Here is a 20,585-nt window from a genome sequence, read left to right as displayed (position 1 = left end):
TCCTTTGCTTGTGCTTGTTTAACGAGTCCTCCTGATACCCATCGTCTTCGCGACGGAGAAGGAGAAGACGAAGAAGAAAAACTCTTCATCCGCTGACCTGTAGACCTATATTAGCCCCAAGGAGGGCGGTTCTCCCCACTAACTGACTTCGAGAACGGTCTAGGCGTCTCCGCGCCTACTCAAACCACCACCACGACGGACATCATAGACATCCCCGTTACCCTCAAACACCCGAAACATCCTCCCCCTTCCCCCCTGTCCCAGCATCCCCCCAATTCCCCGCTCCCACAATCCCCCAGGAGCCCAACAGCTAGGAAACCCTCCATCACCATGTCGCGCCTGGCCAGCATTCGACTCACTTCGACGGACAGCGAGTCGACCTCGCTCAGTGGCTACCAAAACTCCGGGACGTCTCAGGATTACATAGACTCGGACGTCATCATGTCGCCTCTGAGTCCCAAGAGTCCGAAAAGTCCCAAGAGTCCTTTCACGCCCAAGAGCCCCGTCAGCCCGATGAGTCCCAGGTCACCGCGAGGTTCCTCGAGACCTTGTTCGACTTCGCCTCTTGCGAGGTAAGATATGGAGAGGCCATCTTTTCCTATTCATTTCTCGTCTCCATATTCTTGTTTACATGCTGCTAAGGGCTATTTATTTATAAAATTGAATAGGTTTATTGCAAAGGAAGAGACCATGTTTCCCTGCTTGTTTCCTGCCTCCATCTTGTTTACATCCCACTAAGAGCGACATATTTATAAAATTAAATTACGTTTACTGCAAAGGAAGACTGAACAAATTCTAACCCAAAATCAATGAAACCCATTTGATTCTAAAAGCCTCTGAGGTCACGAAGTCACTTATGCTCTCTTTTTTACCCATTTTTTTTATAAATTACCTTTAATCATCAGATTTACCTTCGCTTTAGGTTAGGTAAGAATCTTATGAAATACAGTCACTGTTGTTATCAGTAAACTGATTTCTCAGCAGAAGAGACCCCTATATCAGTGTAATTTTCTTGTAGAATAAAACCTTTAAAAAATATATATCTTGGACTTGAAAATGATTGCACACGGGAAAAAACAAGTGCTTGCAAGTCGTGCCTTTAAAGACGTTTCCTCGGGAATGTCTAAAATAAGAATAACAGATTTCAACATTAAAAAGCAAACAATGAGAACAGACCAAAGCCTAACCCTAGCCCATAGTGTGTGTGTGTGTGTGTGTCCTAGATTACTAATAATGACAAAACTCACTGCAGAATATTTATGGGAACTTTGTGGCTTTTAGAATTGTTCTAACACACCTTATTGCTACATGATATCAATAAGCACTTATTTTAGTCAGAAATCGTCTCCATTGTGAAGGAATCAGAATTCTACAGAAATGCCGCAGAATTCAAACTGAAACTTGTAAATATAACTGGGAGATATCCCCTTCGTCCAAAATTAAGACTGAGTTTTTGCAAATCCTGACCTTTCTATCGAAAAGAAATATTGGGGATGAACTACCTAACATTCGTGTGACTGATAATGCTATTTCGTATCTCACATGTGCCTTAATTAGCTGTTAGGATTACTATTTTACTTTGAACCCTGAGGATGCGTACGTTATACACAAAGGAGCTTGGTACACGAGAGAGAGAGAGAGAGAGAGAGAGAGAGAGAGAGAGAGAGAGAGAGAGAGAGAGAGAGAGAGAGAGAGAGATTTGCTCTAAAAGTGTATATGATGGATCCAGTCCCCGAGAATACACTTTGTGTCAGAATGACGTCATGCTGCAATAAAACTCTGAGAGAGAGAGAGAGAGAGAGAGAGAGAGAGAGAGAGAGAGAGAGAGAGAGAGAGAGAGAAATGTTACTCTAAAAGTATATATTCGGGATCCAGTCTAAGATAATACACTTTTTATCAGGGTGATGTCATGCTTCATAAACTCTGAGGAAGAGAGAGAGAGAGAGAGAGAAATGTTACTCTAAAAGTATATATTCGGGATCCAGTCTAAGATAATTCACTTTTTATCAGGGTGATGTCATGCTTCATAAACTCTGAGGAAGAGAGAGAGAGAGAGAGAGAGAGAGAGAGAGAGAGAGAGAGAGAGAGAGAGAGCACGAGGGCGGATGTGTGTATTGTACGACCCAGGAAACCCAACGCCCGAAGGAGAAATTGATACGAAAGAATGGAGGTGAAAGACAATGACTTTCCTGACGGGAAATTAAAACCAATATTTACCTTTTCACTTTTACTCTGTTCTTGAGTATAAATGACAATATTGCCACCTTTATTTATTTGCATCATTTGATTTTTATACTTGGAATTATAAAACACAATGAATAAAAGAACATACTAATTCATTTACGCCTTTCGATAACGGTGATAACTTTTCTCTTTAATTCTTAGATTTTTTAATGTTAAATTTTTACAATTTTTCTATTTATTTATTAACTTGCTAATTTATCTCTGACGAATTCATTTAGACACTTCAAACCGATTCACATCCTTCGATAATGGTAATAATTTGTTTAAATATTTGTAACTTTTCATATTTTTAATTTTTTCTATTTATTTATTAATTTTTTTATCTATTTTTTATCGCTTCTTTCTGTAATTCCCTTAAACTTGTTACTTCTTTCTAATTAATACCATATTCTTTGGGAGCTTGAATTTCAAGTCAATGGCCCCTGTGGTGGGCTTGTTCCATATGAATAGGGTTCGTCTTCTGATTAATAATAATAATAATAATAATAATAATAATAATAATAATAATAATAATAATAACAATAATAATAACTGATACGAATTTCCTCTAATAACAAAAATCGCCTAATAAATTAAAGCTTTTGTTCCAGGTGTTGTTTCTCCCATCCGTAGTGAGCCGTCACCTAGAGTAATGTCTCTCCTTTTTCTAAAGTATTGCTTCTCCTCCCACTGTTACAATACTGTTCAACTAGAATATTGCTTCTTCCGTTCAACTTTATTTCCTTCTTCCTCAGCCAACACGATGGCATCCCTCGGTCTGTCTGTCTGGCCAGTTTCTCTCTCTCTCTCTCTCTCTCTCTCTCTCTCTCTCTCTCTCTCTCCTATAGATGAATATATTCAACTTTATCTAGTTTTCTTCAGGGAACACGAAGGCATTTCTCTGTCTCTTTGTCTGTCTGTCTGTGTCTCTTTTTCTTTCTCTCTCCTTCTTCCAATCTATGAATATATTCAACTTTATGCAACACGGAGGTATCTCTCTCTCTCTCTTCCTCTATCTATGAATATGTTCAACTTTATGCAACACGAAGCTCTCTCTCTCTCTCTATGAATATGTTCAACTTTACAGAAGACGAAGACATTTCTCTGTCTGTCTGTCTCTCCTTCTTCCAATCTATGAATATGTTCAACTTTATGCAACACGAAGATCTCTCTCTCTCTATCTATCTATCCATGGATATGTTCACCTTTATGCAAAACGAAACTCTCTCTCTCTCTCTCTCTATGTTCAACTTTAGGCAACACGTAGACATTTCTCTCTCTCTCTCTCTCTCTCTCTCTCTCTCTCTCTCTCTCTCTCTCTCTCTCTCTCTCTCTCTCTCTCTCTCTCTCCTTCCTTCTATCCATGAATATGTTCAATTTTATGCAAAACGAAGGCATCTCTCTCTCTCTCTCTCTCTCTCTCCTTCCTCCTATTTATGAATATGTTCAACTTATGCAACACGAAGGCATTTCTCTCACTCTCTCTGAAGCAACTCGAAGGCATTTTCTCTCTCTTTCGCATGCAGTCGCTCTTTTAAAAGGTTTGCAGTCAGACACGCCCTCCTTTTGACTCCACTTTTGAGGAGAATACTCCAGTAAGCCTTTCAGATTCGAAGAAGCCATGTTTCTACATCTCTTCATTTTATCTGCATCTAGTCTGCTGCTATGCAGTTTTGTAACGTTCCAACCAAAGGCCTCCTGTTTCGTTGGCATGTCGTCCGTCTTGCTGCTTTCCCTTGAATTACGTACGTCTCTTATTTTTCTAATTTTTCTTTATTATTATTATTATTATTATTATTATTATTATTATTATTATTATTATTATTATTATTATTATTATTATTATTATTCCACTAATGCTGCCATTCATTTTAACAGAACACATCTAAAAGAAGGTCTACTCCTATCATATGTTGTTATTATTATTATTATTATTATTATTATTATTATTATTATTATTATTATTATACAGATAATAAACCCCTATTCATATGGATCAAGCCTACAAGGGCCACAACCTTGAAATTCAAGCATCCAAAGAATATGGCGTTCATTAGAAAGAAGTTAAAAAGCTAAGATGCTAAGAAGCTAAAAGCTAAGTGACCCACGAAAAAGGAGTAGCTTATATATAAAGTTACCAGGACTATAAAAGCTAAGGGGCTCACTAAAGAATAGTACATATATAAAATAACTGAAAAGCTTCAAGCTAAGTGACTCACTCAAGATGAGTAGCTTACATATTAAACGACCAAGGCGCTATAAGCTAAGTGACTCGAAGAAGTAATTTAGTAATTTACATATACAATGACCAAGAAACTAAAAGCTAAGTGACTCACCGAAGATGAGTTATTTATATATAAAATGACCAAGAAATTAGAAGTTAAGTGACACACTGAAGATTCTTTGTACATGGCGACTCACTGGAGTAACTACTTTGTATAGAAAGAATATAAAAGTTAAGTGAATCACTGAAGATTCTTTATATATAAGCAATTCACTGAAGATTAGTAGCTCACTTATAGAGAATCTAAAAGCTAAGTGACTCATTAAATATGAGTAGCTTCAATAAAAAATGACCAAGAAGCTAAAAGCTAAGTGACTTACAGAAGATTCCTCATATATAAGCGACTCACTGACAATGAGCAACTTATATACAAATAAGTTAAAGCGAAGTGACTCTCTAAAATTGGTAGTTTTAAATAAAAAATATCCAAGAAGCTAAAAGCTAAGTGACTCACTGACGATTTTTTATACATAAGTGGCTCACTGAAGATAACTAGCTTATATATAAAGAATCTAAAATTTAAGTGACTCATTAAAAATGAGTAGCTTAAATAAAAAATATCCAAGAAGCTAAAAGTTAAGTGACTTACTAAAGACTTTTTATATATAAGCAACTCATTGAAGATGAATAGCTTATATACACAGAAGCTAAAGCTAAGTGACTTACTAAAATTAGTAGCTTAAAAAATAATCAAGATGCTAAAAGCTAAATGACTCACTGAAGATTTTTATATATAAGTGGCTCACTGAAGATGAATAGCTTATTTACTAAGAAGCTAAAGCTAAGTGACTCACTAAAATTGGTAGCCTAAATAAAATAATTCAAGAAGCTAAAAGACTTAAAGATTCTATATATATATATATATTATTGAAGATTCTATATATATATATATATTTATATATATATAAGCAACACACTGAAGATGACTAGCTTATAAATAAAGAGTCTAAAAGTTAAGTGACTCATGAAAAATTAGTAGCTTAAATAAAAAATATCCAAGAAGCTAAAAGTTAAGTGACTTACTGAAGATTCTTTATATATAAGCGACTCAAATAAGACGAGTAGCTTATATACAAAGAAGTCAAAGCTCAGTGACTTACTAAAATTGAGTAACTTATAAAAAAATAATCAAGAAGCTAAAAGCTAAGTGACTCACTAAGAAAACAGAAAGCAAGATGAAATTAGTTCTAGAGGAGGTATGAGAAAATAGATTTAAAAAAGCATGAAAAATACGTCTGAATCCGCCTCAAGAGAGGTTAGGGAATTACCCTTACCTGAGATTTCCCCGTTACTTGAAAAACTGGATTAATTGCAGCAGCTTCTAATGAAAAGACCGTCTCTCAAGGGAGGAAGGAAGAGCTACATCCTCGAAATTAAGTTCCTCTGCTGAAGAAACCAGACAAAATGATGTGGATGAAGGATTGGGCCTACATAAGTATGTGGGTACTCTCGAGAGCTCATAGGCTATTAATGAGTATGTAGGGACTCTCGGGGCCTCAGGATATTAATGATGAGGTGTAAGGATCTACCACAAATTTTATCCTCCATCAAACTCCCCCAACCCCACCCGCCTTAGACAACCCCACCCCATCCGACAGAAAAAAAAATCAAGGAAATTGAATTAATCAGTGAGAAGTCGACTGGAAAACGAATGTAACATTTCATCTTGGACAGTAGGAATGGTAGACAGGCGAAAACCGATACAATCCAAACAAATAGCGAAAGAGACTACATTACAAACGTAAAACCGGGGAACTAATCCTTTGTTTACGTTGCTTAAGTGTAATATCCATTACATTATATCCCATAACACAGAAGTGTTATGGGATATAATGTAATGGATATTCCCTGTGCATCCTTTTCCTGATAAATCTTAATAGTTTTTCCTTACAGGAAACTCGCAATTTCATCAATGTACCAGAAAATTTGCATAACTGAGGTCTGATTCGCGGAAGTGATTATTCAGTGAAAAAAAAAACAAGGGAAATTCTATTATGTATAATCACAAACTGTTAAGTAAATCCAGTGAACTGACGCATTTAACAATTAAGCAATTTACACGCTAATTTGAGGCTTTATAGGCAATTAGTCTGTTCGCGGTAACCCACCTCTATTTCCGGTAAACATGAACGCGCTTTATCTAGAACTCATGACCAGTATTTGGTGATATCAGTTGTATCAGCCCAAGCAATCATTTCTGTTATTATTAGTATTATTGTTTAAAGGGAGATACTATAATCACTATATTCAGAACTATTGCCTTTCCCCTTTATCCAGACTGTACATTGGCCACCTCTTAGCAGATACCAGCCTTGAAGAAAAGAGAATATGAGAAGAATCGAAAAGATCTTGTATAAAATCAATTCAGCTGATGCTGCCGTTCTTTTTAGCGGGACATATTATTATTATTATTACTATTATTATTATTATTATTATTATTATTATTATTATTATTATTATTATTATTATTATTATTATTATTATTTGATTACTACTACAATGCCATTCAGTTTAACCCTTTCGCAGCGGAGTTTATTTTGACTCTCATTCCCAGCTACGTGCACATTTGAAAGTGGTTCCAGCTTAAAAAATGAAAAATGTACTACACCTTTAAGCCCTATATTTTCGGGAATGAACTTCATTTTAGCTTGCAATTAATACATCATGCGTCAATAAATGATTAAAAATTGGAAAAAGTAAAAAAAAAATGAAAAGTCATTGACTCTGAGGTCTTCGTTAGTGGCACAAGTAATCCTGTTAGTACACTATCAGTGTATCATATATTCATGTTCCATATTTGCAATACTTCTTGTACTGTACATTCTGTATAAATGCTATACATCAAAATATGTACAAAATTATATAGATGTCTTTATTTTTTTAATGATACCAATCATCCTTTCTCTGCGCCATCAAACTGATATCTGTCCCTTGCAAGTACTGCTCTGAAACTAGATGTAACTAATATGAAGGTGTTTTAACTCAGATAACTTTCAACTGAAAAATAAACATACCATGATCTTTTAGGCAAAGTTTGCTTCTTGGCTATCATAAAATAGAAATATTTAATTCTTTTTTTACGTTATCATCTATTTCCTAGGGACATAATTTAGCAAAGCATTCATAGGAGTCAAACTGTCAATCTAATTACCTTATGAGTGTATAAATTATTGTACTATCGACCTCTTTGGGATTATTATCATTTAATTCAACTTCAGTCCATGTGTATGGCACAGCAACATTAGCACATCATCACCATCATTAACATCATCATCCTCACTTTCCACCAGGTCAGAATCATCTACAGTATATCATAATCAGATTCTGAATCAGAAGCAAATAATTTTTCCTCGATTTCTTAGAGTGATATATATATATATATATATATATATATATATATATATATATATATATATATATATATATATATATATATATATTATATATATTTATAATATATATGTATATATGTACATATACATACATTCATACATATATATAGATTATATATACATATATACATATACACGTCCCAAACATTTTACGCAATCATTGAGAGAGAGAGAGAGAGTAAAACGTTTGGTACAATAGTGGGTCTGAGACAGGTGTACGGTGTGTACATGTTTGAAAATAAGTTGGCCTTATTCCGGCACGGGATCTTGCTCCTAGAGCAGCCAGTAAGAGTCATTCTGATGGTATACAAGTGATAAAGATGGTCGGGATTAAGAGTTATGTTTAATGATGTGAAATCCATAACGACGAGTCTCCAAGGTTATTTGATATTTTTTTACGGATTTAGTGATGCATAAATTGGAAAAATTTTAGATTTTTCTAGAGAAAATTTGTGAAATTCTGAAAAACACAGAAAGAAAAATGTGAGAGGGAGGTGAATATAAGCTGAAGAGTCGGTTCTGTCGTTACAGACTCCGAAATGGGTCTACAACTTCTTTTGCCTTGCCTCAGCCTAGTAGCAGTTTTTGGTGTGCAAAATGGACCCAGGTCTGGAAGCCGCCTCTGGAATCAAGAATTTGCTTCTGGTTGCTGTTTTTGGATTGGCTAGCGCTGTAACAGGCAACATACTGGACACCATTAAGAAGCAGAAAATCGAAGATGATGATTACAATGGAAAACTGAAGCATTGCAGGGAGAATTTCGTCTCGAAAGAGAAGAGAGGAAGAATCTGATACTGGCGAATGTCAACTTAACCAAAAGAGTTCATGATCTGAAAAATGCTCTTCAAGAAAATAAAACGGAAAAAGAAAAGGAGGAGATGCACAGAAAGGAACTGGAAACAGACAGGAAGGATAAGCAGTCGTACACAGGACGGTTTAACACGCAGAAGAGGGAACAGCAGAATCTTGGAGGACAAGATCCTTTTGCTTGAGAACGAAAGGCAGCTGACGCAGAAGGAGATGCCGGCTCAGGAAAATGTGCATAAATATGCTGGGAGACGAGATAACGAGGATGAAAGCAGAAACTAAGCGACTGACTCAGAACGGTGCCGCTGTCCAGTAGCTAAGTGATACCCGAACAACAAAGTAATGAGCCTGACTGCTCAGTTGGCAAAGCAATTGTCAACTTCGTCAACAAGAGGAAGTACCAAGTCAGCTGGACACGGAACTGCGTGTGATGAGAGAACAGAGGATGCAGATGACTGAAGGAATCAGAGGACTAGGAAACGAACTCAACCACTGTAAGACTGAGAAGGAAAACCTCCAGTTAAACGTTCGAGAAATGCAAGAGCAAGTTGGAAAGCTGTCGAAAGAAAATGGCTTCCTCCAATGTCAGCTACAAGAGAAAAATGAAGCTTAGTCAACAGGATAATTTACTTGCAAGCGAAAGACCACCGGCTGGAAGAGATGGCGAGGCTGGCCAGCAGCATGGACAAGAGGAATCTTCTTCTGGAAGATGAGCTGCGAAATCTGCAGGCAAAGAACGAAACGTTACTCCGCGACTTCAAGAACCTCGAGATGAGGACGGAACACTTGGAAAAAGCAAACAAAAGACTACAGAAAAGACTTGCAGTTCTTACGAGCTGGCACGAGGCAGTAGGAGCCAGCCTCAATCTGACGGAAAGGAAATTAGACTCACTTATGTTTGCCGGAGGAACAATGATGTTCTTTACACAAAGGAATCCATGTACTGCTTGTGTTTAGTTTCATATGTAAATATCCATTCTGTATAGTTAATATTTTTCATTGTACGTTCAATGATAAGGATATAACAAAATGTAAAAACAACTTCCCTCTGTTCATTGCCCATCAAAAAGCTAAGTTCATTAAAGTCAAGGAATGCAATAATGGCTTGGTCTATAACAGACAAAAGTGATACCTATATATATATATATATATATATATATATATATATATATATATATATATATATATATATATATATATATATATATATATATATATATATGTTATATATTTATATACATGCATGTATATGTACAGTATATATTTGAATAAATATAGATATATTTATATATAGAAAATTTACATATCATGAATCCAACTTTGCATAATATCATGAAAACCCCAGTAACCTACCAAATTCTGCAAGTGATGTGGAAGATGTTTCCGGTAAGTACTGTAGGCCCGTATTTCTTAAAACTTCCAACAGATGGCAATAGTCGTTCATCGCAGTGAAAGGGTTAAAGTAATCTTTTTCTAATCTCCTGATGCTGTCTTTTTCTTCTTTTGGAGAGGTGAATATAAGTTGTCCTAATTCCTCTGCTGCTTCCGCTGCCATTTCTGGTTTTCCTCCTGACGTTGCGTTCGTCAGGAGGAAAACCAGAAATGGCAGCGGAAGCAGCAGAGGAATTAGACAAATTATTATTATTATTATTATTATTATTATTATTATTATTATTATTATTATTATTAATGAGGAGGCTTGCTTTTTCACGTTTCGTATACAGCATTCTGTACCTTAATTCTATAACTACCTAAGGTCTGAAAATTAATATCTATCCAACTTACAACGTCTGTCGAGCTGTGATATGAGATACATAAATGCTTGAACATTTAATTTATATCCTAAAACTCCTAGGTTATCTTTAAACCACAAAATATTGATTGGTTTTATGATACAACAATAAAATTAGAGAATAATCCTCAGCTTCATTATAAAGGTTTGTTCTTATTTTTCACAGCAAGGAGTAAATGCAAGCCCTCAAGATTACATGGTTTCAACTTAAAGAGAGAGAGAGAGAGAGAGAGAGAGAGAGAGAGAGAGAGAGAGAGAGAGCATGGCGAACGCTAATTTGGAATTCAAACTTAATGGCAATTTCATGTAAATAAGTAAAGTGAGTGTTTGTGTGTGACGGCCACTGTCAAAGGCATACGAGAATGTGTTTGTTAATCAAGAAATGTGCTCCATGATATGCTAATTCAATCATAAATTATTTTGTTGATTACATAATTACTTAATTACATTCATTTAAACTCCCGGCTATGTTTCTCCCACAAAAATTATTTTGCTTATTATGCAAGACATTAACTTGGATAACCTGCCAATACCTTGACAGTTGATACGTTCACTGAATCTGATTGATTTACCTGCAATTATTTTTTTTCCATCCAGTCCTGTGAGAGGGGGTAACCTTGCCTACCTGGCCTCCAGGCGTTCTTCGAGGGACAGCGAGGCCGGGGACGTCGCCCCCCTCAACTACGCTCGCTACAAGCAGCGCCGAAGATCGAATTTCTTGGAGTTGCCCAGTAAGTAATGGACGAAGCAAAGCACATCCTTCGTATTTGTCTCGAATGATTAAGAAAAAAGCCAATGTGGAAAACAAAGTTTAAGTGAATAAATAAAAAAAACGAGTGTTTACAAAAAAAATTAAGAAGAAAAACTTGGTTTTATAATCTTGTACTTATAAAGTGTTTACAAAAAGATTAAAATTAAAAGAAAACTTGGTTTTATAAACTTGCACTAATAAAGTGTTTACATGAAAAATAAAAATTAGAAAAGAAAAACTTGGTATTCTACAGAGGCATTTTTCTTAACCAAATAAATTGATTTGTTTTTCTTTACTGAATCACTATCGCTTCCTGTCACAGTAGAAATAATAAGTTTGAGGGGAGGTAATTCATTGCAGAAATTCTTTAGCCACTGATATCAACATTGGGTGCCCGCTGTTCCTATTCCTGTAAATTTAGTGTCAACTTTTTAGGATTTGTCAAAGTAGTTTTCTTTCCTAGTGAAAGTTTATTGAAGGTTTTGCTTCCAAGAAGTCTACATAACAAAATTTACAGTCATAGCGATGCATATCATACCGGAAAATAAAACGTTCGTGATCTTATGATATTCTAAAATTTATATATACAGCAGGATGACGTCAATATAATCGTTTCGATTTCACTTGTTCTGGCAATGCAAAAATTAATATAAGAATAATTACAAGTATAGCTTTTCAATACTTGAATTATTACTTACGTTGCTTCTTTGACAACATTTCTATTGACGATAATTACGAGAATAATCAGCAAGTACGGATTAGTATAATTAGTATAAATATGAATATTTTTAATCAAAGAAAATAAGGACGATAACTTCTTTAAAACAGGTGTAATTTCAAACTATTAGCATAATACCTTCTCTCTCTCTCTCTCTCTCTCTCTCTCTCTCTCTCTCTCTTTTGTTGTTGATGTTGTTGTTGTTGTTGTTCTTCTTCTTCTCCTTCACTTCCCAAAACTGATGGAAAATTGTGACAAACACAATAAAAAAAAAAAAAAACAGAAGAATTACCAACACAGCCCTATATCCTCAAGTAAATGTAAAACAAACACTGAGCGCATCGAATACGTAGTTAATTTCACATGATTATCCATGGCTCTCAGGAGAAATAGAAGTGAATGTGTAGGAGAAAAATGCAAAATATCGCATTTCTGTAAGAGATGACTCAAGTTCTTGCCCACTTTTTGCCCTGCCTACTAAGAATCACCATTTATTGAAGTTTAAAGCCTTTACACGACTCGCCAAGCAGTCTTTATACTCTTGGTGACAGTCATATTTTTGTTCCGGCGTACCCAAAACTAACCTACATTTTTATACATGATGAGGTGATGCATTCTTCTCTTTGGGAAACATGTTGGTTGTGTTACAGTCCTCATATGATACCAGATTGCCTCGGAGCAACATGCGCATGTCGTTTATGCTTGTAAGTATGAGGTGATGAAGAATTCTGTATCTTGTGATGTTACGGTCCTCATAGGCTCCCAAAGTGCTACGGAGCAACATGCCCTTGATGTTTATGCTTGTATGAGGTGATGAAGCATTCTTCTTGCGAAACATGTGGGCCATGTTATAGTCCTCAAACTCCCAAAGTGCTACGGAGCAACATGCCCATGTTGTTTATGTTTGTAAGTTGAGGTAATGAGTCATTCTTCTTGCGAAACATGTGGGCCGTGTTATAGTCCAAAATGCAACATACCCATGTTGTTTACGCTTGTAAGTATGAGGTGATGAACATTCTTTTTGGGAAACATGTGGGCCATGTTATAGTCCTCATAGGCTCACAAAGTGCTACGGAGCAACATGTGCCCATGTTGTTATGCTTGTAAGTATGAGGTACAGAAGAATTCTTCTTGGGAAACATGTGGGCCATGTTATAGTCCTCATAGGCTCCCGAAGTGCTATGGAGCAACTTGCCCATGTTGTTTATGCTTTTAAGTATGAGGTGATGAAACATCCTTCTTGGGAAACATGTGGGCCATGTTATAGTCCTCATAGGCTCCCAAAGTGCTTCGGAGCAATATTCCCATGTTATTTCTGTTTGTAAGTATGAGGTGATGAAGCATTCTTCTTGGGAAGCATGGGCCATGTTATAGTCCTCATAGACTCCCAGAGTGCCTCGGAGCAACATACCCATGTTATTTATGCTTGTAAGTATGAGGTGATGAGGCATTCTTCTTGAGAAACATGTGGGCCGTGTTACAGTCCTCACAAGCTTCCGAAGTGCTACGGAGCAACATGCCCATGTTGTTTATGCTTCTAAGTATGAGGTGATGAAGCATTCTTCTTGGGAAACATGTGGGCCATGTTATAGTCTTCATAGGCTCACGAAGTGCTACAGAGCAACATGACCATGTTGTTAATGCCTGTAAGTATTAGGTGATGAAGAACTCTTCTTGGGAAACATGTGGGCCATGTTATAGTCTTCATAAGCTCCCACAGTGCAGCGGAGCAACATGACCATGTTGTTGATGCTTGTGTAGTTCCTCATTGGACGGACGGGTACCGTTCTCAGCTAGCACTCTGCTGGGCCAGCGTTCGATTCTCCGACCAGCCAATGAAGAATTAGAGGAATTTATTTCTGGTGACAGAAATTCATTTCTCGCTATAATGTGGTTCGGATTCCACAATAAGCTGTAGGTCCCGTTGCTAGGTAACCAATTGGTTCTTAGCCACGTAAAATAAATCTAATCTTTCGGGCCAGCCCTAGGAGAGCTGTTAATCAGCTCAGTGGTCTGGTTAAACAAAGGTATACTTAACTTTTTTGTTTATGCTTGTAAGTATGAGGTGACGAAGCATTCTTCTTGGGAAACATGTGGGCCATGTTATAGTCTTCATAGGCTCCCAAAGTGCTATGGAGCAACATGACCATGTTGTTTATGTTTGTAATTATGAGGTGATGACGCATTCTTCTTGGGAAGCATGTGGGCCATGTTATAGTCCTCATAGGCTCCTGAAGTGCTACGGAGAAACATGCCCATGTTGTTTATGCTTGTAAGTATGAGGTGATGAAGCATTCTTCTTGGGAAACATGTGGGACATGCTACAATCCTCATAGGCTCCCAACGTGCCACGGAGCAACATGCTAAAGTTATTTATGTTTAACTGAGCTAAAATCATAAACAAAAGATAGCAACAGCTGCATTACAAGATTCACTGATTTACGGTCGTCGCAATATCTAGGTTACTGACGCCGAAACATTACATAAAGTAGACTTAAGAAAGAGAAGTCTAATTTATAGGTGTCAGCGCGCGCACGCCCGTAAAATTACATACGCACACACACGAGCATGAACCTAAGACAGAGAAGGAAGCAGAAGAAGAAAAAGAGGTATTCTGATTGCCACATTTCTTAGCGTTATAACGAGGCGGATAAGGACCGAGATATAATTTGGAAGAGATGGCGAGGAAGCAGATAATATCACGTCTTTCTCGTCTGATAATTTCTGAGACGGAGAGAAACTCCCCGGGGAAACTAATGTCTTTAGGGATCGCTTCTGGTAATGAAAGATCAGTCTCGGGAAACTAAATTGTTAAATTTTGTTTTGGTAAATTATGATTTATCTGGAGAAACTAAAATGTGACTCTGAATACATTGTAACTATCTTTTTTAAGGAAGGGGTGTAAATTAAGATACGTCTTTGCATTCTAAAGTGTCAAAACTAAATTGTATTTTATTTTTTTATAAATTTAGATACGGCTGGAGAAACAGAAATGTGAATCAGAATAAATTGTACGCTATATATTTTTCGGGGGTGGGTAAATTAAGATACGTCTTTCCATACTAAAATGTAAATAATTTTTTGGTTAGGAAAGCTACGTCTTTGTAAAGGAAATATTTGGATAATTTTCTGGTGATTAAAGATCAGTCTCAGGAAACTAAATTGTACTTTTTTTTTTGTTAAATTAAGATACGGCCGGAGTAACTTGGATGTGAATTAGAATAAACTGTACATTTTAAGGGGGTGAAAATTATTTTTTGTTTGTTAGAAAAGATACCTCTTTAGACAAAAATATATGGATAATTTACTCGTAATGAAAGATCAGTCTTGGGAAACTAAATTGTTAAATTTTATTTTGGTAAATTATAATTTATCTGGGGAGACTAAAGTGAAAATAAATTTTTGGTTTCGAAAAAGATACGTCTTTAGAAAACAAATATTTGGTCGTTTTTGGTAATGAAAGATAAGCCTCCGCGGAGAAAAAGACAAATCATTTTTGGAACCGGAAGATGAATCTCGTGAAACAGAAATGAACAAAAGAAAAAATTTACCACGGATTTGAGTTTCCAGAGCCAAAAACAGGATTGGAGACTCTGATGGCAGGAAGAAAAACTGTAATGTCTGTTTTTTGTTATGGAAATTTGGAAAATTGTATCATTATTAACATATAAAAGACACAGGAACAGCATTTTAACAGAAAAAGGGCACATTTTCCATATATGATGAAATGAATGCACTGAAGCTAATTAATTTTCGGTAAGTGGCACATTTCCAATCTGAATTGGAATCACAAAGAGGATATAACTGTTCGTAAAATGCTAGTATGATAAGGCTCTTCATTTAGCTCATTTGACAACTCTCCTAAGATGGAAGACATCAGTGCGAGTACATAACAAGTTCCCTTAAATTTGCATGATGAATAAATAATATAAATAACACAGAGGAAAAAAAGAAAGTCTGAAAACTCTCTGAAACGGAGGACATCAATACGACTACTTAACAAGTTCCCTTAAACTTGCAAGGTGTATAAGCAGTATAAATAACACAGAGAGAAGGAAAGGAAAGAGTCTGCAAACTCTGTGAAATGGAAGACTTTGCTTTGCACTTGCAAGATGTATAAATATAGTATAAATAATAGAAAGAAAAAAAAAGAAGTCTGAAAGTTCTCTGAAAAGGAAGACGTTAATTTGAGTACTTAATAACTTCCTTTTAACTTGCCAGAAGTATAGATAGTATAAATAGCACAGAGAAAAGGAAAGCAAAGAGTGCAGATGGTACAGAACCACGCATGGCGCAATTTCGCTAATCTTAAAAGTTCGTTCAGATAAGCCGGTGGATCCAACAGTAATTAAGACTGATAAGATGTGGAGGAGGGCCATTTCGTCATGACGGCTGGAACAATAATTATGATGAATTTAGAAAAGAGAGAGAGAGAGAGAGAGAGAGAGAGAGAGAGAGAGAGAGAGAGAGAGAGAGAGAGAGAGAGAGAACTTGCTCTTCTTTATGCAGCTCCTACGTTTATCCGACAACTTTTGTGATTCGGTAACGGAAGGTTTTTGATAAGAGAATAAATGGCAAAAACGCATCTAACATGATTAAAAAGTGGTTTGGCCTTGACTTCTGAAATGCAGCTACAAAGTAAAGACACTTGAATTTAAACAGCAATTCACGAAGTATCGTTGTTATTGCCTTTTAGTTTCAATGATTTCTTTACACTTTAATCTATTTGTTCAATACTTTGTTTTTTATCGTTTTTCTGATAACTAATATCTTCTTTCTGTGTTTCTATATCATCTGTAATTTCTTTCAAATAAACGCATAATCTTTGGAAACTTGAATTTCAAGGCAATGGCACCTGTAGGCCTGCTCAATAAGAATAGGGTTCGCCTTCCGAATAATAATAATAATAATAATAATAATAATAATAATAATAATAATAATAATAATAATAATAATAATAATAATAATCACATATCAGTTTGCTATGTAGCACATAGAAGTCGCTACCTTGTCTCTAATTTGTCTTTGTGCCTACAACAAAGTACATTAGTTTTTTCTACAGGTACTCTCTCAGACACGGCTGAGATGAGACGATCGACGCCTCCGCTTAGAGACAGCCACGTAACACTCTCCTTTCTACAGTATCTCGAGTTTGTCGTATGGCCGTCAGAATTGTCGAGGTTGTGCCCTGCTCGGTTCCTGATTATATCCTCTGCTGTGGAATATTTTCCAATTTTTGTTGTTAACAGACCGTGTAATATCGCCTTTAATTAAAAAATACTCATGGTAGCATGAGTCGTGAAATGGAGAAACAAATCCACAGTTATGTATGGGTACAATATATCTAAGTTCCTCGCTGGATGCGCGGGTTCCGTTCTCAGCTAAAAATAGAAATTCATTTCATGCTATAATGTGGTTCGGATTCCACAATAAGGATTGCTAGGTAACCAATTGGTTCTTAGCCACGTAAAATAAATCTAATCCTTCGGGCCAGCCCTAGGAGAGCTGTTAATCAGCTAGTGGTCTGGTTAAACAATATATCTAAAATTTAACAAGTCTCTCTACAGCTTCCCGAAAGATCTCTGCAGAAATTTATTGTCAAATATATTTGTAGCCATACATAACTGTGGATTTGTTTTTCCAATATCTACTTTCATGAAAAGAGGTAATTGACTTAGGTTTCCAGTTCCGCTGGCACTAATAAAAGAATAAACATACCGGTATACATTAAATCAGTAATCAAATACAAGTTTCCCCGTTATGGTTAATACATTCTGATAACACATCTCATTCGCTTCTTCATCATAAACTACAACCTAAGAAGTGCCGACTGATCAACGACGTTAACGAGACAGGTTTTCACATCTTTCTAAGAATCTCGTTATTTCTAAAATCACTGGAAGATGAACAACAGATATTAATGTGTAAACGTCTCATCTCCTTTTATCCTTATGTCCAAGAACCGCCGAAGAAAATAATGTCTGGTACGCATACTAATGGAGACCACAGTTAGCCTAAATGGCCCGATTTTTCTAGTTGCGGAGATATATCTTGCATCTCCTTTTTCTTTCGAGAGGTTTAAAAGGTTTTACGCGTTGATTAAGACCGGCAACGGAAAGTATATCTTTCTAAGGAACAGGCTATCGTATATTATACCCTACAAGCTCTTAAGAGAACATTGATTAAATAAGGAAATACAACCAAACTGGGATACTCAGATGACTTCCTCCTCCTCCTCCTCCTCCTTCTCCTCCCCCTCGTCCTTTACTTTTCATCCTCCTCCTCCTCCTCCTCCTCCTCCTCCTTCTTCTTCTTCTTCTTCTTCTTCTTCTTCTTCTTCTAACCATACCAAACACGAAGGCCCAGTCTTCACTTTAACCGTGCCTTCCCAAAGCGTTTGTTTGTGAGCGACTGGCAATAACTGGAGCGAGACGTCAAGTACTGGATATCAAACATTATTGGATATCAGACAGCACTGAATATTAGACAGTATTGGATATTAGGCAGGATGAAACAAAAAGGAAAAGATAAAATTTTATGAGACGGAAACCAAAAGACCTGAAATCGAAGAAACGATGTTAAAAGTCTTTCATACTTTCCCGCAATGCTCCCCGAAGGCACCTTGCAGATCAGATGGTACCCTATTTGAAGCCCTTGTTTTCTGACAAACAAAAGAAAACTTCGTATACCTATTTCTTTCTCTCGGTCTCCTGATTCATTTATTTCGCTGAAATAGCTACAAGGGAAGCGCTTCGAATTACCGAGGAAATTTGCCCCAGCCGAAGTTATAACGCGATGTCAGAGTTGCGAGGGACTTGTAATCCAATTTAACTTTCGACAAAATAAGAAAATCTGTTTGTGATAAGGAAGAAGCAACTCTTGAACTGAGTTCTCCATTTTCATTGATGAATTTATCAGCGCAGCGAGGAAAGCACTTACACCCCACAGGCCGTTAACCTCTTTAATCAATGAAGGTTCATTTTCAGTTTTCTGTAAAAGAAACCTATTGAGATGGCTATTTGTCTGTCCATCCGCATTTTTGTCTGTCCGCCCTCAGATCTTAAAAACTACTGAGGCTAGAGGGCTTCAAATTGGTATGTTGATCATCCACCCTCCAGTCATCAAACATACCAAATTGCTGCCCTCTAACCTCAGTAGTTTTTATTTTATTCAAGGTTAAAGTTATCCATGATCGTGCGTCTGGCACCGCTATAGATGCCAACAACACAGGCCACCAACGGGCCGTGGCTGAAAGTTTCATGGGCCGCGGCTGAGAGTTTCATGGGCCGTGGCCGAGGGTTTCATACAGCATTATACGCTGTACAGACAACTCGATTGCGCCGAAAAAACTTCGGCGCATTTTTTACTTGTTTCTCTATTGAAAATACTATAACTTACTAGGCACAGATTTATGTGCTCTTTCTGTATTATTATGGAATTGAACTCATATATTTTTTTTTCTAGGGCCTATGTCGATCTATAAGGATTTGAACCATTTTGGTGCATTAAGCTTATTCCAATACTTATCTTCTTTTCCCAGCACATTTCGTTGGTTTATGATAAGCTTTAGATCATTCTTATTCTTATTATTTTTTTTTTCTATCTCAGTCATCCTATTCGACTGAGTTGTATTTATAGTGTGGGGCTTCCTGCCTCCTTAGGAGTCCATCATTTCCAGGTTCATTTTCAGGGATTGTGCCTAGTGTGCCTATGATTATGGGTACAATTTCCATTGGCATATCCCATATCCTTCTTACTTCTACTTTCAGGTCTTGATCCTTATCAGTTTTTTCTCTTTCTTTCTCATCTACTCTGGTGTCCCATGGTACTGCGACATCAACGAGCGATATCTTCTTGTTTTTGTCAATCAGCATTAAGTCTGGTCTATTCTGTTCTGTTCTGATACCAGAGTCCCAGAAGATCTCTATCTGATCGTTTTCTAACACTCCCTCAGGTTGGTGTTCGTACCATTTATTACTGCAAGCTATCTGGTGTTTCTTGCACAGGCTCCAGTGGAGGGCTTTTGCTGCTGAATCATGCCTCTTTTTGTACTGGTTCTGTGCAAGCGCTGCACATTCGATTGCTATGTGTTTTATGGTCTCGTCTTTCATACTGCACTTCTTGCATATGGGTAAGGTGTTATTTCCATTTTATGTTCTTTGGATATATGTGGTTCTTAGATCCTGATCTTGTGCCGCTGTTAGCATTCCTTCTGTTTCCTTCTTGAGTTCTCCCCTCTGTAGCCACTGACATGTTTTGTTGCTGGCCAGTCTTTAGTCTTTCTCATGTACTGTCCGTGCATTGGTTTGCTGTGCCATTCCTCTGTTCTGTTTTTCATTCTCCTGTCTCTGTATATATCTGGGTCGTCGTCTACTTTTATCAGTCGTTCTTCCCATGCACTCCTTAGCCACTCTTCGCTGGTTTGCAAGTATTGCCCCAGTGCTCTGGTCTCGATGTTGACGCAGCCCTCTATGCTTAGTAGACCTCTCCCTCCTTCCTTTCGTGTTATGTATAGTCTGTCTGTATTTGCTCTTGGGTGTAGTGCTTTGTATATTGTCTTGTGTTTCCTAGTTTTATGGTCTATGCCACGGAGTTCAGCCTTCGTCCACTCCACTATT

General features: G+C 36.8%; 1 protein-coding gene and 1 long non-coding RNA gene across 20 annotated transcripts in view; one reads left to right on the top strand and one right to left on the bottom strand.

Moving 5' to 3' along the window:
* The window catches only part of LOC136838671 (uncharacterized), a 526,494-nt gene that overhangs the window by 246,105 nt on the left and 259,804 nt on the right, over positions 1-20,585 (bottom strand). The gene's annotated exons all lie outside the window — the stretch shown is intronic.
* The window catches only part of LOC136838668 (GTP-binding protein GEM-like), a 282,807-nt gene that overhangs the window by 227,587 nt on the left and 34,635 nt on the right, over positions 1-20,585 (top strand). For all 18 annotated transcript variants that reach the window (XM_067104023.1, XM_067104040.1, XM_067104036.1 and 15 more), the window contains 2 exons: positions 1-572; positions 11,096-11,229. The exon at positions 1-572 is cut by the window's left edge and continues 1,208 nt beyond it. In XM_067104023.1, the coding sequence (XP_066960124.1) occupies positions 331-572; positions 11,096-11,229 (376 nt within the window). In that variant the 5' untranslated portion in view covers positions 1-330. The remainder of the gene's footprint in view (positions 573-11,095; positions 11,230-20,585) is intronic.

Source organism: Macrobrachium rosenbergii, chromosome 5 (assembly GCF_040412425.1).
Source record: "Macrobrachium rosenbergii isolate ZJJX-2024 chromosome 5, ASM4041242v1, whole genome shotgun sequence".
In the NCBI taxonomy this organism is placed as follows: Eukaryota; Metazoa; Arthropoda; class Malacostraca; order Decapoda; family Palaemonidae; genus Macrobrachium; species Macrobrachium rosenbergii.
Note: the sequence above shows the minus strand (reverse complement) of the source record. Positions and strands in the feature narration are given on the sequence as shown.